Here is a 26,238-nt window from a genome sequence, read left to right on the forward strand (position 1 = left end):
TGCACTCTAAACGTCATGTAAGTCACAATAAAAAAACACAGTCTGCTTAAAATAATACTACACAAACATTAGCTGTTGTCATGTTTTAATTGAACATAAGATGGAAACATTCAGTGCAGGGTGGAAAAAGTATGTGAACCCCTAGCCTAATGACTTCTCCAAGAGCTAATTGGAACCAAGAGTGAGCCAACCTTGACTCCAACCAGTGTGATGATATTGGATGTGTTGCTGACAGCTGTCCTGCCCTTTAAAAACACACACCTGTTTTGGGTTTACTGGTCTCAAGAAGCACTGTCTGATGCGAACCATGCCTTGCAGAAGAGCTCTCAGAAGACCTACGATCAAGAATTGTTGACTTGCATGAAGCTGGAAAGGGTTACAAAAGTATCTCCAAAAGCCTTGATGTTTATGTGTCCACGGTAAGACAGACTGTCTACAAATGGAGAAAGTTTAGCACTGTTGCTACTCTCCCTAGGCGTGGTCGTCCTGTAAAAATGACTGCAAGAGCACAGCACATAATGCTTAATGAGGTAAAGAAGAATCCTAGAGTGTCAGCTAAAGACCTACAGAAATCTCTGGCACTTGCTAACATTTTTGTTGACACATCTACAATAAGGAAAACATTAAACAAGAATGGAGTACATGGGAGGACACCACGGAGGAAGCCATTGCTGTCCAAAAAAAATATTGCAGCACGTTTGAAGTTTGCAAAAGAGCACCTGGATGTTCCACAGCGCTACTGGCAAAATATACTGTCGACAGATGAAACCAAAATTGAGTTGTTTGGGAAAAACACACAACACTATGTGTGGAGAAAAAAAGGCACAGCACACCAACATCAAAACCTCATCCCCACTGTAAAACATGGCGGAGGGAGCATCATGGTTTGGGGCTGCTTTGCTGCCTCAGGGCCTGGACGGATTGTTGTCATTGATGGGAAAATGAATTCCAGAGTTTATCAGGACATTTTGCAGGAAAACGTATGACCATCTGTCCGCCAACTGAAGCTCCGCAGAGGATGGGTGATGCAACAGGACAATGACCCAAAGCATACAAGTAATTCAACAAAACCATGGCTTCAACAGAACAGAATACGCCTTCTGGAGTGGCCCAGTCAGAGTCCTGACCTCAACCCGATTGAAATGCTGTGGCATGACCTTAAGAGAGTGATTCACACCAGACATCCCAAGAATATTGCTACACTGAATCAGTTTTGTGCAGAGGAGTGGTCCAAACTTACTCCAGATCATTGTGCAGGTCTGATCTGCAACTACAGGAAACGTTTGGTTGAGGTTATTGCTGCCAAAGGAGGGTCAACCATTTATTAAGTCGAAAGGTTCACATACTTTTTCCACCCTGCACTGAATGTTTCCATCTTATGTTCAATTAAAACATGACAACAGCTAATGTTTGTGTAGTATTATTTTAAGCAGACTGTTTTTCTATTGTTGTGACTTACATGACGTTTAGAGTGCATTTTATGGCCAATTCATGCAAAACTCCACATAATCCCAAAGGGTTCACATACTTTTTCTTGCAACTGTATATTGCTTGTCTGCTACTGAAGAAAATAAATCAATTATACAATGTGTAGCAGTTAGTACAGTAATATAAGGCGTCCCCAATAAAATTATAGTTTAGTTTCTGACCACAAAAATCAAATGGTTTATTATAGACTGTAACATAATATGTAAGTAGACTTCCAGCATTTGATGTGAAAATAAAGGTGCTGCATGACTGAAGAAATACCAAGCATGACTATGCTTCTTGCTATTTCTTTAAAAAAGCTGCATAGCAGCCACCTGATTTCAGGAAAATATATATGTCTTTGAGGTATAATGCCATGCTTATCAATACCAGTTCCTCCTTAGTTAAATATGATTCTTTTTCTGAATCTTTACAGACCCTGAACAAGCCCAGAAAACAAATGCAGCATCATTAAGAAATGCTCAGATTCAGAATGTATGATCACATGTCTCAAAAATACCATTTTTGCATCCCATCCAGAGCTGCATACCCTAATAATGAATCTATTTAAAATTAAAAAAATTGGTTCCTTAATGCCACAACTGAGCATTAAGGCTCAACAATGTCATTTAAATCATGATTCAGAGTAGGCATGACACAGAAGGCAAATCATGCTTGGAGTATTCAAACAAGTCTACATCAGTTTTAAATGCATACAGACTTTACACACAATAAAAAAAATTGAGATGAAAAAACAAGCATTGTCTTTTATCATTACTTTCATCATACAACATAAAGGACAAATGGTGCAACCAAGAGCATCTGAGGTCATTCAGATCTGAAATCAAATATTCAAAATCATACAAAGACATCAAGGAATATATTATAGTTAAATGTACTTATCCTTGATCAAACACTTTCATTATAAAATCTGTATGTATTTAAAAAGCATAAGCAACATTCAAATGGGTGAAGTGTGCTTTGAAAAACAAAAGTAGTTCTATTATTTACTTCAAAGTTCTTCCATTCCAAGGTAATAATCCTCTGCAGTTGCAATGCAGATGCAATAATCAATGAATTCAGACATCATACAAAACTACTTAGCATGAAACAGTTTGCAAACCAATGTTTCTCAGCCTTATACACAAACAGGTATTAATTTAGTCAAGGGACAAATCTCTAGAATGGTAGTGTGGCCTTACATAATCTTTAAATTTTGCTTAGGAAGTTACTAAGGGTTTTAAAAAATATACCTGAGAAAATATAAGAGCTCTAATGCATAAAGGCCTTAAAATATTCTTTGGATATAATTCTGATTTCAATAAATGAAATGGAGATTTAATATTAAAGCTTACACAAATGTCAGATATTATTCAGATATAGGCACAGGAACATCAACAGTATTTATTTAAAATACTTTCATCATGGAAACCTAATTTATGAGAATAGCATTTTTCCCAAGAAAAATAACATCAGAATACTTTGAATACTAATACAAAGAAAGCTCAGCATATCCAAACCAGTGTTTAGGTTTGTGAGTCTTAATTTTGTTTATTTAGTGTACACTACTATCCATTTTTAGATCAGATTTGTTCTTGTCATTCTTCACTGAATAGATGAAATAGGTTAAGGTATCCTTTTCATTCACAGGAATAGTCCGAAAATGACATCCAATTATCTGGAGGGGGAAAAAAAGTATTTGTCTATATATTGGAAAAAAATATTGGTCAAGGGTCTTGGAAGTAAGCCATTAAAATAAGAACAATTTATTAATATTTTAAGGAATTCATGCAACAATGGAAGCATTAATATACCAGTCTACTTGAAAAGTACATTCAAAATTAAAAACATAATTATCATGCTTTGATTAAGGAATAATAAAAAAACTAAGATACCCATTAGGCTATCTTAAATGAAGGCTACTGCTAAGCTTGTAAGCCGCCCTGAGTCTTCGGAGAAGGGCGGGATATAAATGGAATTAAATGGAATTAAAATAAATAAAATAAATAAAATAAATGAAATGGTGCAATATATTAAAAATGACCTAAGTAATCTGTAAAAATAAGCTTAATACATTATCAAATATGGATTTATTTCTCTATAATATTTTGGAACACTTGAAAATTCAACTACTCATAAATGCCATCTTTTTTAGTTAAAAAAAACTTTTCTTAGTTTTATATAGTTAAGGATCTAATATTAATTTATTTGTATCCCACCTTTATTATATACTATTCTTTTGCACAAATTAAAAAAAAACATACACTGACATTCCAAGGGTCCATTTTGGGACAATTATGCGTTGATAAGGTAACCAAATTTTCAACTTATACCTATAGGACAAGTTTATGCTAAACAGAACGAAGAACTGGAGAAGTTTTCTAAATTTTTGAAATATCCTCAAGATACACAAAAAGTGAGCTTGATTCAATCAACTGTTACTTGATGAAAACCAGAAGTATTGCTTCATATTAGAAGTACTGCTTCATCTGTGCATAAATTACAATTTATCAGTTTTCTTAAGAGGCACGGTGGCTGAGTGGCTTAATGTCGTTGTTGATATTCTCTGCCAGTGGTTTGAATCCTAGCACTGCGTATGGGGTAAGCTCCCGTCATTCACTTCAGCTTCTGTTCACCTAAAAGTTCAAAAGCATGTTCTATGCAAGTAGATAAAATAGGTACCACTTTGGTAAGAGAATGAGCTGGTGCTCCATGCAGGCAGTCAGATTTCCACCCTCTGAATCTTCCCAGTTGCTGTGCCCTTTGGCGTGGCAGCTCTGGGGAGGGAGGAGACCTTGATGACACTGCAGGAAGAACCACTTGTGCTTCTTTCTAGTATGAAGCCAGCTTGCCTCTTGTGGCGCGCCATGGGAAGTGTACAAGCATTTCCTGCAACAGAGCTGGTACCTTGGCAGCCAAACTACTGTTATAGTATTGTGGTCTCCTGGCAATAATAATAATAATAATAATAATAATAATAATAATAATAATAATAATAATAATAACAACAACAACAACAACAACAACAACAACAATAATAGTAATAATAATAATAATAATTAGTAATAGTAGTTTCTTTGGTAATACCCCTGGTTAAATTTGGTGATATAATCTACTCTACTAATTATACTTAACCTATTAACCTATTTTAATATTTTTATTTCGACCAATTCTCTATATGCATTATTTATTTATATATTCCATTTACATAGCTACCCATACATATCTCCATTATGATGTCTAGGTGGATAACAGCATAAAATATTTTTAAAAAACTAAACAAAAGATAATTGGCAATATACACTTAATATAAGCAAGCTTGATCAATTCTGTTTTATTTCTCCTTAATTCAGTTTTAAGGCATCTGAGAATAGACAGCCAATTCAATACTCTCCAAATGTCAGTGGCTAATACCTGCAGCTTTTTTTCCCAAATCTCTTTTCTGATAATTTCGAAGCCTAGGTTTGCTTTTCCACTGTTTTCCACTGTTTCTACAATTCTCATTTTTCACTGTTGTAACATTGTAAGCCAAAATTTATCAAGGAATTCTACTATGTCTTCAAGTTGTCTTTCTAGGAGTTAAATCCAATTCAGATTGTAGCCATTATGTATTTATGACAAGTTATAGTTGCTTGCCTCCATGCTTTTCATTTTGCAATTTTACAAGCAGATGAAGACATGTTTTTAACTTAGAATCCACCTCTTAAGTTCTTCATAATCTGCATAGTATTTCATTCAATTTTATGTATAAAACTATTTCTTATATATTAATTTGAGCTTCATTTAAAACTAAACTAAACTAAACTTTAAAGTTTAAAACAAAACTAAAGGTCTTTTGAAATGGCCAGTCTTGAACTACATTCTAAAGATCAAAGGAAAGTTATAATATAAGTGAGGATGTTACCCAAAGGACATTTTCTTGCACCTGCACATGATGCATAATTTCCAAAAGTGGAAACTTAGAGGAGAGCCTCTTCTACAGATTTCAACACCCAAGCAGGTACAGAGGAGGAAGATGTGGTACCAATATATGTCAAAGCTATAGACTCTTCTCCCACCCATATAGATCTCAACATGAAAGAATAGCAAAGATTTGCAGAAATATACTTGGAGAGAAACATAAGCAATCATCAGGACAAAAAGAAGCCCACAGAACTAAAACATTTAAAAGCTACAATTCAGAAAAACTATATGTATTATGGCACATTTAATTTTTTGTACTCAAAAGAAAAAATAAAGTTCCACTTACTTCAACAAGTTGTGCTTTATTAAGTCCTGGTCTGGTCTGTAATTTGAAGTGCCTTTTGTATCTTCTTAATGTGTTTACTTGCAGCTGAAACAGATCAACCTAGAAAGAAACATGATTCTTTAAGCTACAGTTGTCAACCTGTTTTATCTTGCAAATATTGTATGCAATTTTGAGCTAGGTCACAGGTCTGCAACCCGCGGCTCCGGAGCCACATGCGGCTCTTTCAGCCGTCTCCCGCGGCTCCCAGTCCTCTGCCATGTGCAGTCCAAAAAAAAAAGGCGGGACTAAAAAATTTCAACCAATCAATTCAAATATGCAGGGTAGGTGCATATCTCGCCTTGGCTCCACTCTTCAATCAAACCCTGTTCTGTGCATGTGTGCATGTACACGCATGCGCACACATTTTTTTGCGGCTCCCAGTTTTTCCTTTTGTGAGGGAACCGGTTCCAAGTGGCTCTTTCACTGTTTCAGGTTGCTGACCCCTGGTCTAGCCATTGATAAAATTTATTCCACATGTTCTTGATACTACCCTCTGTGGATATAGAGGGACAGATAACCTGCTATAGGGTTTAGCTGGCTCTACTAAATTTTTTGCATAGGGAAAGAACACTTGGAGAGCATGGCAAGAGAAGAAACAATGGATGGAAATTAAGCCGGGAGAGAAGCAACCTAGCACTAAGGAGAAATTTCCTGACCGAGAGAACAATTAACCAATGGAAGGACTTGCCTTCAGAAATCGTGGGCGCTCCATCACTGGAGGCTTTTAAGAAGAGATTGGACAGCCACTTGTCTGAAATGGTATAGGGTCTCCTGCTTGAGCAGAAGACCTCCAACAGAAGGGACAATAGTCCTTTCCAACACTCTTATTCTGTTATTCTTATCAGGTTTTGCCGATCGTGGAAATGGATTCTTCTGAACCATTGGTGGACTTCTTGCCTGCCAGTTCCTGAACTCCTTACTTTTCCAACATCCTTTTGCCTCTCCTCTGCAGTGTTTCCCCCCTCTCTTTCCTTCAGTGCTTTCAAAAGGGAAAACATCAGGAAAAGTTCCCATTACTTATTTACAAGCTCTGCTCCCTTGTTTTCTCCTTCAGGCCTCTCAAGTGGAATTCCACAAGTACCACCCTCAGCAAGATCTGCCAGCCGTGACCCCAGAAGCTGCTGATGCTTTTATTGCTTAAAAAAAAAGGAGAACCAAAAGGCTGAAAAGGGGAGTTTAGGCAGGAAGACCTTAAAATGCAGAATTATTGCTGAAGCTTGCTAGTGGACATTGGGTGTGAAACCTCTAAATAAAGCTGAAAAATCTGTGGTCAAATAGAAGCATTCATTTGCATTCCAGGATTAAAACCCTAGTAAGACCACACCTGGAATACTGCAGCCAGTTTTGGTCACTTTATCACAAAAAAAGATGTTGTTGAGAGTTTGGAAAAAAACTCAGCGAAGAGCAACTGAGATGATCAAAGGCGGACCAAAACATACGAAGAACGGCTGCGAGACTTGGGCTTGGCTAGTCTAAAGAAAAGAAGAAATACAGGAGACATGATAGCAGTCTTCCAGTATCTGAGGGGCAGCCATAAGGCAGAGGGAAGGACGAGCACCAGAGGGCAGGACAAGAAACAATGGTTGGAAATTGATCAAAGAGAGAAGCAACCTGGAATTAAGGAGAAACTTCCTAACAGTGAGGACAATCAACCAGTGGAACAGCTTGCCTCCAGAAATCGTGGACACTCCATCACTGGAAATTTTTAAGAAGAGACTAGACATTCACCTGTCTGAGACAGTATAGGTTCTCCTGCTTGAGCAGGGGGCTGGACTAGAAGACCTCCAAGGTCCCTTCCAGCTCTATTCTATTCTATTCTATTCTATTCTATTCTATTCTATTCTATTCTATTCTATTCTATTCTATTCCATATTTTCTATTCCATTCCATTCCATTCTATTCTATTCTATTCCATATTTTCTATTCTATTCTATTCTATTCTTATTCTTATTCTATTCTATTCTTATTCTATTCTATTTTTATTCTTATTCTATTCTATTCCATATTTTCTATTCTATTCTATTCTATTCTATTCCATATTTTCTATTCTATTCTATTCTATTCTATTCTATTCTAATTCTTATTCTTATTCTATTCTATTCTATTCTATTCTTATTCTATTCTATTCTTATTCTTATTCTATTCTATTCCATATTTTCTATTCTATTCTATTCTATTCTATTCTATTCTATTCCATATTTTCTATTCTATTCTATTCTATTCTATTCTATTCTATTCTATTCTATTCTATTCTATTCTATTCTTATTCTTATTATTCTGACTCTTTTCAGTTGCACACCTTCATTAGTTGAAGACCACTGAGATGGATGGACCAGGAAGAAGGAAGAACTTCCTCTAAGATACTGTTATGGGATCCTCCTTTCATACTCCCACACTATCATGGATCTAGATACCCTGAAGGCACTTTCAGGCCACCCAGTTCATGGATGGCTGTCTTGAGCTCTGTCTTTGACCACAAGCTCCTTACCACACGGCTGGAAGTCAGCCAATCACCTCCATCAAAACCTGGTGCCAAGGGGCCTTATCTCCTTTAAGTCAGAAGAACCCAGAAATGGTCATCCTGGCTGTCCTAAAATGGAGGGAAATTTTAACAAATGCAAAGGTAAAACTCGACCTCCCTCCAGAAAGCTAGAAAAACATGGCTTGACCATACGTGGGTGAAGCATCCACCTACTTCACCTCCTCGTCTTATTCACTGGATTTCCGTTCTCCTGTAAGCATAACTACGTGGCCCATAACACAGAATTGAATCGCTTATCATTTAGCAACTCATTTCAATGTCCTTTTTAAGTGAAGGTGCCATGTGGAACACTGGGCTATGGCTCAGCCAATTGACGTGAAGTCCAAGTGGTCAGGATGCAGCTCCAGAGGTTCCTGAAGGAAACTGAGGACCTTCACTCATCTCGGTCAGCTTTCAGAACAAGATTCAGTACAATGGTAACAACTTTCCCAAAGGCCCTAAAGATCTCTAACTCTTCCTTTAGGCACCAAGCCAGGACAATGTGAGAATCTACTAAAATGTTGAACACCAGGTTTTGCCACAGTGTGATTGTTTTACTGCCCCCTGTGATTTAAGTGGTGGTTCTGTTTTGATCTTTTAACCCTCTGGTAAGCCACCCAAAAATCACTCAGGGAGTGGGAGGCCTTAAAATTGAATAAAGAGTAATAAAATAAGTTAGAAGATTCATAAAATGACAGGTGGGGAAACAGACAGAGAGGATGCTGGACAGAAGAATAGAATGAGACTTGCACTGAAGCTGAACGAAAGACACAGTTCTTTAGGGTGAACCATTTAGTTTCCTTCAAGCTTTCCCTGTCAGTGTGGGAAATCATGCTGTGTGTGTGCGCGCGCACGTGCCCACATGCAGAAGATATGGCTAATATCTAGAGAGAGACCCCCTAAGAGTGCGGAGAAGAGCAAAAAGATGATTAGGGGATTGGAGGCTATGAAGAACGGTTGCTGGAATTGGGTATGTCTAGGTCACAGGTCTGCAACCCATGGCTCCAGAGCCGCATGTGGCCCTTTCAGCCGTCTCCTGCGGCTCCCAGTCCTCTGCCATGTGCAGTCCAAAAAAAAAAAAAAGTGGGACTAAAAAAGTTCAACCAATCAATTCAAATATGCAGGGTAGGTGCATATCTCGCCTTGGCTCCACTCTTCAGTCAAACCCTGTTCTGTGCATGCACGCATGTACGCGCATGTGCACACATTTTTTGCGGCTCCCAGTTTTTCCTTTTGTGAGGGAACCAGTTCTGAGTGGCTCTTTCACTGTTTCAGGTTGCTGACCCCTGAGCTAGGTGCTCGTCATTTTGTAATGTGTAGCAAAATAGTGCCACTGTAACTCTCTGATTAAGGATGGTACATATTTTACACCAATGAAAGGTCCCAATTTCTGTCTGCAGAAACTGTTTTAAAATATTTCAAGTGAGAGGCATTGGTGGGGTGGGTGGGTAGTGCCACAAATCCAGAAAGCAGCTATTAGAATAGGCTACAAGACAATGAGTTTCTTGCAGTAAAATTAACTATGTCATTCAAGTAATGAACTTAAAATACAAAACTCTTTAACAATTCTTTATCATATAATCTGAAATGGATAAATGTGTTCTAGATATTATTGAAATACATCTCTGTTCACCTCAAAAGTCATAATTCATATTTTACTGGCATTTATATTTTCTTACCTCAAATCATTCATTCTTAAAAGTAAACCTTATATTTGGAGTATTTGACATGTCTGGAATCACAATTAGGCAAAAATTAGGATGGCTATATAAAACTAATAATACATGATATTTAGCACTAAATGAGATGCAACAAATATCTAAGCCACCAAGTTTTAGAACAAAGTACTGCTTTTGTATCACATACGAATTATGCAGATATTAATTCTGAGGAAAAAAATGAATCTACCTCTGGAGTGTCAATGTCTTGCACTGGTGAATCACCATCATCATCACTGCCTTTTCTCTTTCTTCTGTTTCTGACACTCTGAATTAGGTTTTTGTGGAAATCACAAATATAAAGATGTCTTGCCTGAAAGTTTAGAGAGATAGTTTAACATGCCTCTCTGTAACATTTTCTGTAGTCATAATTCACATGCACATGATTTTATTAATATATAGTAAGCAAGGCAATGATATTAATCTGATTGTACAAGTTCATGTAAGAGGAAATTTGGTACCTTAGTTACTGCAGTATATCATGGCTTAACAAATGCCTTTTAACCCTAATTTAATCCTACTAGCTAGGTAAACTGCAAAGAAAATGAATACTGTTTATGTATATACAAAATGAATAGACAGAAAAATGACAATTGTTCAAAAAAAAAAAAGAAATGTTCATTTCTCAAACAACTTAGCAATTTTATTTTGCTTCTAATATGTTTTAGAATATTAAATTGCAAGTAAAATTCCTAACTGTATTCTATGCAAAATAGATACTTTGGTTTGAAAACAGTAACAAAAAAAAGTTATAAAGTGGTAATGGCCACTTAAGAAAAAAATGTATGGGTAATTTAATGATGTATATACAATATTAGGGACGCGGTGGCTCAGTGGGTTAGGACGCTGAGCTTGTCGATCGGAAGGTCGGCAGTTTGGCGGGTCGAATCCCGAGTGCCGCGTAACAGAGTGAGCGCCTGTTACTCGTCCCAGCTTCTGCCAACCTAGCAGTTCGAAAGCACGTAAAAATGCAAGTAGAAAAATAGGGACCACTCTGGTGGGAAGGTAACAGCGTTCCGTGCGCCTTTGGCGTCTAGTCATGCCGGCCACATGACCACGGAGATGTCCTCGGACAAGCACTGGCTCTTCGGCTTTGAAACGGAGATGAGCACCGGCCCCTAGAGTCGGAAACGACTAGCACGCATGTGCGGGGGAACCTTTACCTTTACCTTTATACAATATTAGAATTATTTTTACCACAGAAACAAGTTGTTTCAGGAAAAAATGCTCACTTCAGTAAAGAACTAAAGAGTTTGGCAATAGATGCAACGAACTATATTCTATTGGCACTCACAACTATAGTGATCAATAGGATATTTACCTAAAGAATACTGAAGAGCCTCAAATCCCACAAGATTACAGTTTATATATTCTCTGAAATAATACAAAGGACTTTCAAAAGCTGAGTAAAGGATAACTTTATAGCAAGAATATAGAATCTGATAACATGGCTTGACCTCACAAGACCCAGACTCTTAGGTTTTGTTCTTCTAAGGAAGCTCTCACCCTTTCTACTGATATTAGCACCTCTACATGGGGCTGCCCCTGAGGACCACTCGGAGGCTTCAGCTGGTGCAGAATGCAGCCGTGCGAGTTGTGATGGGAGTCTCCCGATACTCCCATGTAACACCTCTTCTCCGCGAGCTGCATTGGCTTCCAGTCGCCCTCCGGGTGAGATTCAAGGTGCTGGTGATGACCTATAAAGCCCTAAATGGCATGGGCCCGGATTATCTAAGGAGCACCTGCTGCCAGCGTCAATTTCCCATCGTCCTGTGCGCTCCCACAGGGAGGGCCTCCTCAGGGTACCATCGGTCAAGGATTGCTGACGAGCGATCCCCAGGGGGAGGGCGTTCTCTGTGGGCGCGCCTGCCCTATGGAATCAACTGCCAACGGAACTCCGGACTGCCCCCGACCTTTGTTCATTTCGCCGGGACCTAAAAACCTGGCTCTTTGAGCTATCTGGTCTGGACTGAGGGGTTTAATGTTTTTAAATTGTGATTTTAATTTTTGCGGCTAGACTTAATTTAATTTAATTTTAATTTTATATTGTATTGTTTTTAAATTTTGCCTTGTAAACCGCCCTGAGTCCTTTGGGAGTAGGGCGGTATATAAACCCAATAAATGAATGAATGAATGAATGAATGAATGAATGAATGAATGAATAAATAAATAAATAAATAAAATAGACAGTGTCCTTTAATGTTTGACTTCCTTCATTCCATGCAAAAGACAATAAGTTGATTTTGGTTTTTGTTATCTACTTCTGTTCAATAGTTACCAGACAATTTCAGTTTGCTTGCTTTCATATACATTTCAGGATCATATGTACAGATAGATAATTTATCACTCACATTCCTCAATTTTCCTTTCCCTCTTTTGGTGGACAATGCAGTGGATGGAGATCAGAATGACAATAGGCAGACCATCCTGGAGTCTTATAGTTGACATCAGGATTACAAATCATACAAAAAAGTTCCACAAGACTGTCCACACATTATGCATGCATGCATGCATACACACACACACACACACACACACACACACACACACATCCTAACAGAAAGAAGAAAAATCCAATAAAGAAATATGCTTTCTCCACTAGGTATATATGACAGTCATTTATGCTTTAGGACCTGGGCTTTACTTATTTCTTCCAGAGTGTGCACCTAATTTGTAGATCAACACAATGTTAGTTTGCCTATAGATATCCTGATTAATGCAAAGCAACATGAAAAATGCACTAATTTTCATACAGCACTCCCAGTATGGTATGAAAGCCCCCACAAAGTTCTAGAACAGATAAGAATTACACATCTAACTATATTTATTTGTTGTATTGAGCCTAACAATGCTTCCTGTCCAGAAAGTATTTAGCAGTGTACCATAAAGTAACTATTCTAAATCCATTTCCTAAAGACAGAATATCTCACTGAATTCTAATTTTCTAGTAAAAATAAATGTTCTAGTTGGGCTATTAACCTGAATCACACTGGAAGAGTTTATTATCACTGCATTTGTTTTGGTTTAGGAATAAGTAGCACGCTTAACAAGCAATAAGATCACCCCTCCTTTTCAAAATGCAAATCTTCATGCGATTTCTCAAATTAACCATTGCATACACTGCCAACTTTTAACAACACTCTTTAATTGCATCAATACTGATAACGAAACATATTCCAGGCTTGTTTTTTCTGGTGAAAAAAATCACAATTATCCGCTCTACATTAGGGAGCTAGAAGCTGACAGACGTCTGGATTAAGTTCTTAGGAATGTCTTGCACTAAAGGGATTTTTCTGGTTCTTTTGTTTAACAAGGTATGCAGAAGCGAGGAATATATTTTGGGGCATTTTGTATTTTAAAAATAAAGCTTTTCTAAAAGCTTGATGGCTGCCAAAAGGAAGACGACAGAATGGCAAAATGGGATGTGCAACGCTGCAGCATGAGGCGGAGCAGTCAAGTACTGTCCTCTCCAGTGGGAAACAAATAGTGCTCCATGAAACACATATGCACACCAACAGTCGGTAGGAACAGTGATAAACAATATTTGCAATTTCTTGCTAGAACCGTTCACAAGACTATGATAAATTCCATCACCATGTTCAAGGGGAAAAGAAGAAGATGAAGACAGACAAAAGCATAAAAGAGCAACAAGAGAAGCTACTTCCAACCACCCACAAAGGCCAGTACCTGGCCTTTGGCTCGGCTTTTCCAGCTTCAGCCCACAGCCAAACTACACAAACTACACAGCAAGAGCAAACAAAAACGAACAAAAATCTCTGTAACAGCTAACCCTTAAAAGATATGCAAGGAGGAAGACAAAAATCAGGGAAATCGCCACTGTCTTTTCCAGGTCTAAAGCCTTCTACATGCAAAGAAATATTTAATGCATACCCCTAACATGGACAAAACACAAGTGCCACAAAAAGCTAGAATGAGCTGTAAGAAAAGGACAATTTTCCTTCATTCAATAAAGCTGTTTTTCAGAGTGAAAACCAGCCAAATCATGCTAAAATTAAAGAAACTAGAAATGGACACAAGCAAAGCATAAAACGTTCGGTTTATCCGGAAAAGCATCTTTCCCATTTCATTTCCTGTAGTCGGTTCGCTTTTGTCTCCTTTACCGTGACCACCACTCCTGAGGGTTATATGGGGCTGGCGATGGCGGCTTTTAAAAGGGTCAAGGGATAACCCCAGGTCAACCAAAGCCAGGAGCCCCCCGCAGATTAAAGACACTTACACTTTTGTCCAGCTCGATCTTCACCTTCTTCTGCGAGATGCTCTTCTGGATCCGCTTGCTGAAGCTAGCGTTGCCCGCAGCTCGGCTACACCTCTCGCCCTCCTCCCGTAAGCAGCATAACTGCCCAGCACCGGGTCCTGCAGACCCAAGGGGACCGGCTGAGCCTGCGGCTGTCGCGGCAGCAGCCGACGAAGTCGCTCCCAGCCCGGCCGTCGGCTGCGGAAGGGGCGGCGGGGGCGGCAGGACTTCCACCGCGGCGGCGGCGTTAGCTACAACGGCCGGGACGGCGGCGGCTTCTCCCCCGCCGCGGGTCACTTCCTCGGGGCCAAAACCGTTCATTGCCCGCCTGCTTAAGCTGCGGGCTAGCTCCGGTAGGGCTGCCCGCTAAAGTGAAGTAACTCAACTGGGCGGCGTTCCTGCTACTGACGCTCCCCGCCCCGCTACCGGACACCGCCTCCGTCTCCTTTTGTCAGGAGGTGATCGGAAGACGGTCGCTCGGCCTCTTGCAGTCCTTTGGGCTCTTGCAGTCCTCTTGCAATGGCAAGGGCTACACTGCAATGTGGGAAAGACAAACCGAGTCCGACACGCCCCGAATCCTATAGATGAGAGTAGTAAAAAATGCCCGTTCCTCTTGGTCCCAAGACTGACACTGAGGGGAGAACGTGAAACGCCACCCTCCCGCCTCCTTTCTCTCTGTAAAAAGCAAAGCCGCGGCTCAGAATCTTGCCTCCCCGAAATAATCAAAAATCGTCTCCTTCCTTAGTAAAGCTGCGCACAGCTCAACTCTCTTTGCTCCTTTCCGCACTCTTTTCAACGTGCTGAATACTTTTCGGATGTTTCCAGATTGCAATAGCAACAACCTGCCCCAATGCTGTTTTTCTCCTCCGCCTTTCCTCATCTTCCCTGGGGCTTCACGGGAAAAGTAGTTTTCCCGTCTCGCATTCCATTAAAGGAGCGAGGGTACAGACTACAAATCCCAAAATGCATCTCTGGTGTTAAACAGGACTGTATTTACAAAGCGATCGAACCGGCGGCTTAGCGGTGTTCGCTTGGACGCGCGTGCGCAAACCAGTTTACTGGCTGTGGGGAATAGCCTTCGGAAAAGCGCCGAATGCTCTTTTCTCTCCTGTCGCCTTACTAGGCTGAAGCATGAAAACAAGATCTCCTTCGAGATCTTGGGATGGATATGAAAAGATCTTACGCTGCTATACGCGCATTACCACCTGCTATGTCTATCCAACTGACGCTTGTTAGAGGACACCTGGTTAGAAGAGGCGGCGCTTCGTGCAGCAGTTGATTTTTGAAATCTGTACTGCCAGTTGGGGAGGGAGGGAGGAAAATAGAGCAGTTGCTTCGTCGTCTTTTGCTGCAGTCTGTCTCCTGGAAGCAATAAAGTGCGGAACTTGCCCTTGCTGTTGCTTTTCAACTTGCTGCATTGAAGCACCTTTAAAAGCGTGGCTCTTTAAGCTTGGTTATAGACTTCGCTCAAGACAGTTTTTGTGAAGCCTTTTCGCGGTTCAAGAGGAGGTAGTCTTGTAGAAAATGGGGCAAAACAAAAGTCAAATTTAGTAAAATATTTCCTCCGTACAGGCAAAATACTAATCATTTGGATAAAATCATTAGTCAACTAAATAACTTTAAAGGTAGTTCATAAATTTGAATAATTTTATTATTAACACTAATTTTAATATAGTGCAGTACATTCTTTCTAAAATATATTTTCTAATAGCTATACTAAAGCCATATGAAATAAGTATGTAAAATAAAAAAAGAAAAACTTAAAACTTAAAAACTTAAAATCTTATTGCTGCCTGATGATGACTATTCAGTCTTGTGTGACTTGGCTATTCAAAAGGCAAGTCTCTCCACATTTAACGATCTTGCACTGCTTCTTTGAGTTTTTCTATTCTCTGCCTAGTGGCAGCTTTGACGATGTCCAGACACCATGTACTCTGATGGCCTGTTTTCCTTTTATTGCTAACTCTTCCAATCATAATTGATTTCTCCAGTGAATTCCCCCATATGACATGTCCATTGTTGCCTAGCAGTGTTAATTTGAAATACTTGTAACCTGGAACTTTAGGTTTCATTATTAGCTTTTCAGTAAAGGTGATGTTAGCATTTTAGCATGACATCCATGAATTCTTTTGAAACTTGTTTTCTTTTTAGCCAGCACCATTTATTTTTGTATGTGCAAAAACAAATAAACTAAACAATAGGGAGCATACCTATTAGATTTGAGCCTCATTAATAAACTTTAATTTTGCTAATAATAATAATATTGGAAGGGACCTTGGAGGTCATCTCCTGCCCAGGGAGGAAACCTTATACCTGTGGTGAACCTATGGCACGCGTGCCACAGGTGGCACACACAGAGCTCTCTGTGGGCACATGCGCCATCGCCCCAGTCCTAGGCCTTCAGTCCCGTCCATGAGCAACCTGCAACAATACCCGCGCAGGGTAAAGTTGCTGCGCCCGCCCCCCCCCTCCCCAAGCATTTTTTTTACTAACCTGCCTTTCAGCTGCATTCTCTTTCTCTGCTTCTCAGCCTTCCCTGTATGTGGGACTTATCAGTTAAAAAAAAAAAGTTCCATCAGACTTTCTCGTGAGATCTCAAGAAGTTAGAAAGTCTGATGGAACTTTTTTTTTACCAATATGCATTTACAAAAATGCGACGAAGGCTGAGAAGCAAACGGAGAAATGGAATGCAGCTGAAAGGCAGGTTAGTAAAAAGCTTGGGGGAGGTGAAGGCATCTGAGTGGGGGCGGGCATGGCAACCTTACCCTGCATGGTGATGGAAGGTATTTGGGAAAAAGGCAGTTCCAACTTCTTGTGAAAGATCACAAAGTTGGAATTGATTGACCTTTTTTCCCCCAAAAAACCCTTTCTTTGTTTCCCTGCATGCAGCGGTGGTGGATTGCGAAGGAGAAAAGGTACAGGGCTGGAAGTCAGGTAAGGAAAGAGGCAATTTCTGGGTAGAGCGAGGATTTCTTTCCTTTCCTGCCCCACTTGTTCCAAGGCCGCTTTCCGCTCAGATGCATTGCTCTTGCCAATGGTCCGACCACCCACTTTAGCACCCTCCCTCCCCGAGCCTCCGGTGCTCCACCTGTTGCTTTGGTGGCTCATAGGCAGAGCTGCGAAGTTCTCTGTCAGAGAAGAGAACTTCGTAGCTCTGCCTACAGAGCCACCAAAGCTGAATGGGCAGGTGAGGGAGAAACCTGCCCCACTTGTTCCACGGCTGCTTTCAGCTGAGCCGCATTGCAGCAGCATTGGGCGCAATATGCGATACACGCAATACGCCCAGTGCTGCCATGACACTGCTGAACAAGCCAGGCAGCTGTAAGAAACTGGTATACCGGTTCCTTACCTCCATCCGGCTTGTTCTGTGGCCTCATGGCAGCTGCATTGGGTGTGATATGCAAGGCGGCAAATGGCCACGACCAGAGACAAACTGCCATGTTGCGCCAAAACTGGCCGTTTGCCACCTCCTGCCCAGTACCGCAGCTATGAGGCCATGAAACAAGCCAGGCAGCAGTAAGAAACTGGTATTCCAGTTCTTTACCTCCGCCCTGCTTGTTTCACGGCCCCATGGCAGCCTCATTGCGTGCATCGCAGCAAATGGCCTCAGCTGGAGGCAAACAGCCACATCATGCTGAATTCGAGGGGCCAGCAAGCTGTGGCTGCTGATGGACACAGTTGGCCCCCATGCGCTCGCTGTGTGTGGGGGCCGATGGTGTCAGGCAGCAGCCGCCCCAGCCCCTGCCTTGTCTTGCCCACAGCAATGGCACTCCTGCCCTGCCCCCTGCCTTGCCTCTCCTCACCCTGCAGGTATTGAGGTCAGGCTGATAGGTCTGCAATTTCCTGGATCCATTTTTTTCCTTTTTTGAAGATGGGAACTACATCAGCTGTTTTCCAGTCCTTTGGTAGTTCCCCAGTGCTCCAGGATCTTTGAAAGATATAGTTCAGTGGTTCTGAGATCACATCTGCCAGTTCCTTGAGAACCTTGGGGTGTAATCCATATGGTCCTGGTGTGTTAGGAATTGTTGTGCAGAGGGCTCCTTGTGCTACCAAGGAGTTGCACAGACAAGGAAGGGTACTGAGAGCAGTAAGAGTCACACAGTAACCACAAGAGAACTCTGAGTTGTGAAAACAGAAAGTACTTTACTTTTGAGGTGGTGTAAAAACAAAAATGCACAGTCAAAAATTAACAGTCCAGGTCATACACAATAGTAACAGTCCAAGGAGTATTCCAAATACAAAGTCTTCTTACCGGTCCAGAGGTCAATACACAGTTATTCAGGTTTCTCACAATAATAAACCAACAGTACAGCAAAACAGTAATAGTAGAGAGAGCAGAGAATTCAGAGAGAAAGAAGCTATGTTCCTAGCTCCCTCTTATGGCCATGAGAACACTTACACACCCATTGGCCAATTAACATCTTAAAGTCACAACATCATGGTTTATATATTTTCAACCCAACTATGTAGGCTATCACCATATGCCTAACATTCTCCCCTTTGGGTAGAATAATATATACCCTCTTACAATCTTATGCCAATTCTTTCACAGCTAGTATTGTGTTTCACAGCACTTTGGACTTTAGTGAAATGATCTGCGATATTTACATCAGATGAACAATATTCCAATTGTATTAATTTGTCTTTGACACATTGTCTTACATTCAAGTAATGAAGATCAGTATGTTTGGATCTTGTTCTGACTGCAGCATTGTTTGCCATCTTTATCACAGCTTGATTGTCCTCATATACAATAAATGGATCTTTTACAGTTAAACCCATATCCAACAATAATTGTTTGTACACTAGCAGTTCTGTACATAACACTGATAGACATGAAAATTCAGCCTCCATTGTAGACAGGCTTATGTGCTTTTGCCTGATAGACTTCCATCCAATTAAAGAATCACCCAACATTATAGCCAACCCTGAAGTTGATTTACGAGTGCTATCAGAAGCAAAACTCTCATCTGCATATGCTGTAAGCATTAACTCGATTTGGCTCTAAATATAACAAGTAGTGAATAGACTGCTTCAAATATCTCAATACCCTTTTAGCTGCTTGCCAGTGTCTAACAATTGGTTCATTATTGTATCTGGCTAATTGGTTGACACTAAGAGATATCAGGTCTAGTCCAATTACTCAGATACATAAGACTAACTATTAAAGATTGGTACATAGTTTTATCAGATACAGGACTCTCAACATAAGTGTCCTTAAAATCCATAGCCATCGGAGTTTTTGCTGGTTTGCAAAGTTCCATATTATATCTCTTTAATAACTGAGATATTTTACTGGCTTGCGACACCTTAAAACCTCTATTTGTTTTTACAATATCTAGCCCCAAATAGTGGCTTATTTCCTCAAGGTTCCTAATTGTAAATTTGTTTTCCAACCTTGAAATAATGTTCTGTGCTTCTAGATCAGTTTTTGTTGTGATTGCAATATCATCTGTGAATAATAGAAGCAAAGATAACACTCCATTGTGTTCTCTCCTAAACAAACATGGATCAGCATCACTGTCTATAAAACCTATTGCACTGAACTCGTTGACTATACATTTATTCCATTCGTAACCTGATTGTTTTAATCCATACAGGCTTTTGTTTAATTTCCAACAATCATGGTCTCTATCATTGGTCAATCCTGGTGGTGTTTTTAAATAAATAGTGTGTTGCAATGGAGCATGTAGGTATGCAGTTTCCACATCCACATGGTTAACTATATATTGGTTTTTAGCCACCCACACTAAAGCTGCTCTTAAAGTAGTTGCCCTTAGACTGGGTGCAAATACCTCATCATAATCCTCAGTAGTTTGGGCAAAACCTTGCGCAACCAAACGCGCCTTATGGGTTACAGTTCCATCTACACCCTTCTTTATCTTATATATCCATTTGCAACCAATAGCTTGCTCACCAGGTGGCAGTTTTGCTTTTTCATAGAACTTACATTGCAGCTTTCCATGATTTCTGTTCTTTTTCAGGGTACATCCTGATTTCATCATAGTTAGAAGGCTCTAACTCAACTTGGCATATTACACTGGCTTCATAACGATCTGGTGGCCGTCTTTCGCGCATTGAATGCCTAGGTAGTACAGGGCTTTGTACTGGTATTTCCTGTTTCCTCCTTTTTCTCCCCTATCGCATCTTCATCTTTTAAAGGTACAGAAGATGTCTTATTATTTCTAGCTATGTCATCAGAGGAGTCCTCAAATACTAGAGGATCTGTGTTAACTGTTTCTTGTTCTAATCTATCCCAACCAATGTGCTCAAGGAATTTGGCACTTGCACTACTATATATATTGGTGGTACCTTGTTCCCAGAAACGATAGGATCTATGATTAGATTCATAACCCACAAAGTATAATTGCATAGCCTTATGTTGGCCTTTACTCCTGAGTTGTGCAGGAATGTGGACCCATGCTGGGGTGCCAAACGTGTGCAGGTAATCAAGGTTTGGTTTATTACCATGCCATAACGTATATGGTATTTTACCAGTAGAAGAATTAACCACTACATTTAGAACATGGTTTGCACATTTTGCTGCCTCCCCCCACAGTCTATCTGTTAAGCAAGAACCTTTCAACATAGTTCTCATCATGGCTTGTAACGTTTGCCCATGTCTCTCAACAAATGCATTATGTTGAGGCCTATAAGGGGCTGAACATTTATGCTCAATGCCTGCTGATTCTAGCATATCTACAAACCACTTGTTTGTAAATTCAGTGCCATTATCAGTTATTATGCAGTGAACTTTTCTCTTTGTTTTCCTCTCGACAAACTTAAGCCAGTTTGAAAATTGTTGGAAAGTGTCTGCCTTTGACTTAAGCAGATAACAAAAACCATAACGAGAGTAATGGTCAAGGATACTTAAAATATAACATGATCCTCCTAAACTAGGCTTCATGGGTCCAATTAGATCTGCAAATACAACTTCTAGAGGTACAGTGGTCTTGAAACCGTTTAACCTGTTTGCAGGAGTTGCCTTACTCTTTTCCTGATTACAGGCATTGCAATTCAGGTATTTCTTACATGGCTTCAGTTTTATGCCTTGTACTAACTCAACTGTTCTACATAGTGAGTTAAAGTTCACATGCCCTAACCGCCTATGCAGTAAATGCATGCACTCGTCATGCGGCTTCTTGTTCTCACATATAGAGTTAGCATTAACTGTACTAACTGGGTTACCAGTGAGAACAAACAAACCATTTTTTAGATTAGCAGTTGCACAGGTTCCATTCCTTTCTATAATACATTTCTCCCCTTTGAACGTTACCACAAACCCAACCTTAACCAATTCCCTTACAGATAAAAGGTTAAATCTTAGCTTAGGTATATACAACATAGGTAACTGTTCATCAATGTATGGACAATAGGAATTACCTTCACCAGAGACCTTCATCCTCCAACCATTGGCCAGTGAAACATGTTGATTGCTGTTTTTCATATGAACAAACCTCTCTTTAACTTTGGTGATACATTGTGAAGCCCCACTATCAACCATCCATAGCTCATTATTTCTGGATGTTGGTTCACCAGAAGCAGCCAAACCAATGCCCTTCTTTGCCTTCCAACTGCTATTCACATTCTGTTTTCTACCCTTTCTACAGAATTTGGCTATATGCCCTCTAGCCCCACAAGAATAACATTTCTTGACGTTGTAAGCAGTGGTAAATTGCTGCTCCTCTAGTGGCTGTGTCTCTCTCAGCTGGTCTCTGTCACACCTTCTTCTGGACTCTTCCAGCAGTCTCCCAGTTATGTTAGCCAAAGTCAGTTCCTCTCTGGTCAGGACTTCCAAAGAAGAAACATACTCGTCATAACTTTCATCCAAAGAGGACAGAATAATGTAGACCTGATGCAACTCAGAAAAAATCAGCTCTTTTTCATGAAGCTCTTAAAGAGTTGTCTTCATGTAGTTCAAATGGCTCAACATATCTCCATTCTTTTGCAGATGAACCCTAAACAGCTTACGTGTAAGGTGTATATGTGCACCCACACTGTCACAAACATAAAGCCTTCGCAAAATGTCCCAACACTTAGCAGCAGACTCCTCACCATGAATATGGACAAGCTGCTGGTCATTCAGTGTTAGTCCAATAATGCAAAGTGCCTTTTTGTTGTTACGTTTGAAGCCGTCTATCTTCTTTGCATCATCCTGATTGTCTGGATTCCAAGCAGTACTATCTGGTGGGTTATTAACTACAGTCCATAGTCCTTCCTTGCGCAAAAGCAAGCAACATTTTGTGGACCAGGAAACATAGTTTGTCCCATCCAACCGGGTTATCCAGGAGATGCCAGTTGACTGTTCTTGTGCCATTATTACACCAGATAGCTAACACAAACTCAGCTACAGTACTGTGTGTACTAACTCTCAGTATAGGCCTGGGCCCATAACGAGTGTTAGGGATTATTGTGCATAGGGCTCCTTGTGCTACCAAGGAGTTGCACAGACAAGGAAGGGTACTAAGAGCAGTAAGAGTCACACAGTAACCACAAGAGTACACTGAGTTGTGAAAACAGTACTTTACTTTTGAGGTGGTGTAAAAACAAAAATGTACGGTCAAAAATTAACAGTCCAGGTCATACACAATAGTAACAGTCCAAGGAGAATTCCAAATACAAAGTCTTCTTACTGGTCCGGTGATTTGAACTTGTCTAGGCTGGACAGGTGCTCACTTATCATTTTCTTGCCTATCTTAAGTTGTTGTCAGAACCCACTCCAATCCACATCTTAGGAAAGAAGAACTGTTGGAGACAGGATTGTCCAAACAGGAACTTTCATTAAAACATGGTTGACAATGGATAATCTAGACAGGATCTGGAAACTGTCTCACAGGTTGATACTTTTAAATTGTCCCCAAGTAAAACCCCTCCCCTCAGTCCATTTGGTCAGTACCAGATCAGTTGAGTTTCAGGTGTCAAACTCCTTGTGGGAAAGGAGAGCCCCAGTACATTTGCAACATATTACTTCCTCCCTTTCACATTCCAGTTGGAGATACAAACCAGAATTGTCGGATTCAGAGACCAGTCATAGCAGGGTGTCCCAAAATGTCTGTCTGCCTACGCAGAGTTTATTGTATTTATACAGTTTTAACAAGCAGGAAAGAATGCACAGCAAAACCATTGTTTATTGGTGTACTCCCTTGTCAGTCTTTAAGAACATCCAAGCCAGGGTAGAGTCTCACATATCTTTATGGTTCCTGGCAGTCCTTGGCAGTGCTAATTGTAGTGTGCTCATAGACATGCAATAAACAAGATACTAAGGCAGGCAGTTTGCTGCACACGGTCCCTTCATATCCTTTACCTCCATCTCTACATCTCACTCTTTTCTTTTTTGTTAGCCAAGGTTTTGTAAAAAGGGTTAATGGATGGGTCATAATCAGGAGAGGAATATCCTTGCAATTGCTTATACAAGGCATATACCTGACCACCACCACCACAACAACAACAACAACATACCTGACCTTGAGGCAGTGTGGGAGGGGGTTTAGGGCAAAAAGCTGTGATACATATGTTGCAAAAGTAAGGGAGACACTGAACAAAACAGCACCCACCAATCAAAATAGCACAAATAATGACTAAATAGCGTAGGACATTTCCCAATAAACCTGTGGGTAGCCAAGCCCAAAGGCTTTCCCACCAAGATCCTAAAGTATCAATTTTCAAATCAAATTGTGTAAAATATTGAGCTGGTGCTAGATGGTTTGTGATTCATCTGAAAGGTTGAAACAACACATTCCTTCAAAACTTTCACAACCCAAATGTTGACGCAGAAGCAAATAATCAATAGCAGCACGATTTTGTAAAATACCTTTACGCAAAGCTTGCAGCTTGTGGTTGATTGCTGAAATAGCTATAGAAGTAGCATTAATTGTTTTTGCCGAATTACACGGAACAGCGTTAATGTTAAGATGAGCACGAGCAGCATGCACTGGCACACCTACAATAGATATAGTCAAAGCTACGTATTCTGCTTTATTAAGTAAAGCTGTTTCAGAGTCACAAGTGCTATCTAGCGTGACTCCACGTCGAGAATGGTTTGAGTGAATTTGCTGTTTGGAAAGCAAAACAGGAATCAACCAGCTGAGACAACACTGTGCTTCACTAATATTAGCAGGAATGTAATTAAAAGTTTCTTGACCACATGTAAAATCCATCCTTGCGGGAGCCAAACATGAGCAAAATTAAAGCAAGTTTCCTCAAAAGCTGTACAATTTAAAACAGGTGAACTAATACGAAAACAGTGAGGTTTTTTACTTGAAGATGTACAATTAACTATTTTAGCTCATGTTATATTCTCAGGGACTGCTACTATCGGGGTGTGCAATGCAATTACATCAGGGAGTAGATCATAGGCAGTCAACCCCCAACTAGATATAGTCCCATAGTTAAAGTTTTTATTCAATAGAAATTTGCTCAAGCCAGTGAAGTTTTGAATTGCTGCAGAAGTGGTACAAACAGAGATCAGACATGTAGAAAGCAAATTTTCCATGTCATACAATTCAGATAAACAAAAGACTTCATTTTGTGTGATGTTAGCTAGCTGAACCCATAGGTTTTGCTTCATTCGCTGCTTAAGTGGATGTTTGGGTGAGATGACAGCTGCTGTCACTAAAGGGCAACTAATAATCAAGCATAAACAAATAATGGCTAAGGAATTGGCAGTTAAAACTGCAAAAATGGCAGCACATAAATTCTCGGGGGTTTGTGCCACATGCTGCTGTTGCAGCACTGCCTGCGCTTTAGTGGTCAGGCTTTTCACATCTCCCCACGTTACTGGATGGCTGGTCTGGTGAGATATTGGCTGCTGTGCTATCTGTAGAGTCATTTTGGCCATTTCTGGAACCAGACTCGGGGATTGGTGCCACGACATCCTTAGCTGGGCGGACGCAATGTGCTCGAATCCACAAAGGTCCTGTAGGAGCAAGCACAGCAGCATATGCTCCTCCCCAAGTAATCAGAGGGACCGGCCCTAACCATATTTTGTCTGGTAATGCCCAATAATATACTAGAGGGGGAGGCAAACTTGTTTTCTGTTGAAAGTGTCTCTGATAAGCGGTCGAATTTTGAATAGAAACATTCAATTGTTCTAAGGTAAATAATAATTTTTTAATCTGTTGTGTTACCCACATCATCCCTCCTTTTTTAAAAAAATCTCTTTTTTTATTAAAGAGTTTTACAAAAACAAAATTTTACAATATATCCCCAAATCCCTCCCACCCCAAACCCACCCACTTCCCCCACCCACTTCCCAGAGCTAAATACAGGATTATAGTTACAATAATCATATTCTAAATAAAAATTATGCATAATATACAATTAACCAAATTCATAATGCGCTTTAACTCTCTTTTAATATAACTACAAACAACGTACCAATATCAATATCCCACTAAAATCTACTCATAAGCTAAATGGAACTTTTTAGTCCCATATTTGTTTTGAATATAATTTATCCATCTCCTCCAAACTGAAATATATCTTTCCTGTGAATGATCTTTCAAATAAGCAGAAATCTTAGACATTTCTGCAAGATTCGAAACTTTAAACACCCATTCTTCTATAGTGGGCAAACTATCCTTCTTCCAATATTGTCCCACCAGTAGCCGTGCTGCTATCATATTCAACATCAAGTTAGTTTCTTTAACATCACAATCTACAACAATACCCAATAAAAACAATTGCGGGGAAAACTTTATCTTTCTCTTAAAAATCTTTTGAATGTTCCACCAAATTTTAATCCAAAAAGCTTTTATATTTCTACAAGTCCACCACATGTGAAAATAAGTAGCTTCTAAACTACCACACCTCCAACATTTAGACTGTAAATTAGGATACATGTTGGACAACTTCTTGGGATCCAGATGCCATCTATAAAACATTTTATAAAAATTTTCTCTTAAATTTTGAGCCTGGGTAAATTTAACATTTCTGACCCAAATTATCTCCCAGGTGTCCAACGAAATTGGTTCCTGAATATTTTGTGCCC

The 26,238-nt window shown here is 40.0% G+C and overlaps 1 protein-coding gene across 1 annotated transcript; it reads right to left on the reverse strand.

The window, feature by feature from the left end:
• Positions 1–1,682: 1,682 nt before the first annotated feature.
• SAP30 (Sin3A associated protein 30) lies at positions 1,683–15,219 on the reverse strand. Its single transcript, XM_081332754.1, has 4 exons — positions 14,232–15,219; positions 10,185–10,307; positions 5,717–5,815; positions 1,683–3,145 (listed from the first exon to the last, which is right to left on the reverse strand). Exons 1-4 carry the CDS (start codon positions 14,568–14,570, stop codon positions 3,023–3,025), a joined length of 684 nt encoding a protein of 227 aa, XP_081188880.1. The 5' UTR covers positions 14,571–15,219; the 3' UTR covers positions 1,683–3,022.
• Positions 15,220–26,238: the final 11,019 nt, after the last annotated feature.

The sequence above is a fragment of the Vipera berus genome (genome assembly GCF_964194415.1).
Source record: "Vipera berus genome assembly, chromosome: 7".
Lineage (NCBI taxonomy): Eukaryota > Metazoa > Chordata > Lepidosauria > Squamata > Viperidae > Vipera > Vipera berus.

Excerpts from the sequence above, each read along its gene's own strand:
- SAP30 (XM_081332754.1), bottom strand. The coding sequence starts at position 14,570 with ATGAACGGTTTTGGCCCCGAGGAAGTGACCCGCGGCGGGGGAGAAGCC. Across the intron at positions 10,308-14,231 it reads AGATCGAGCTGGACAAAAGT|GCAAGACATCTTTATATTTG; the intron begins GTAAGTGTCTTT and ends CTAAACTTTCAG. Across the intron at positions 3,146-5,716 it reads ATAAAGCACAACTTGTTGAA|ATAATTGGATGTCATTTTCG; the intron begins GTAAGTGGAACT and ends TTCCCCCTCCAG.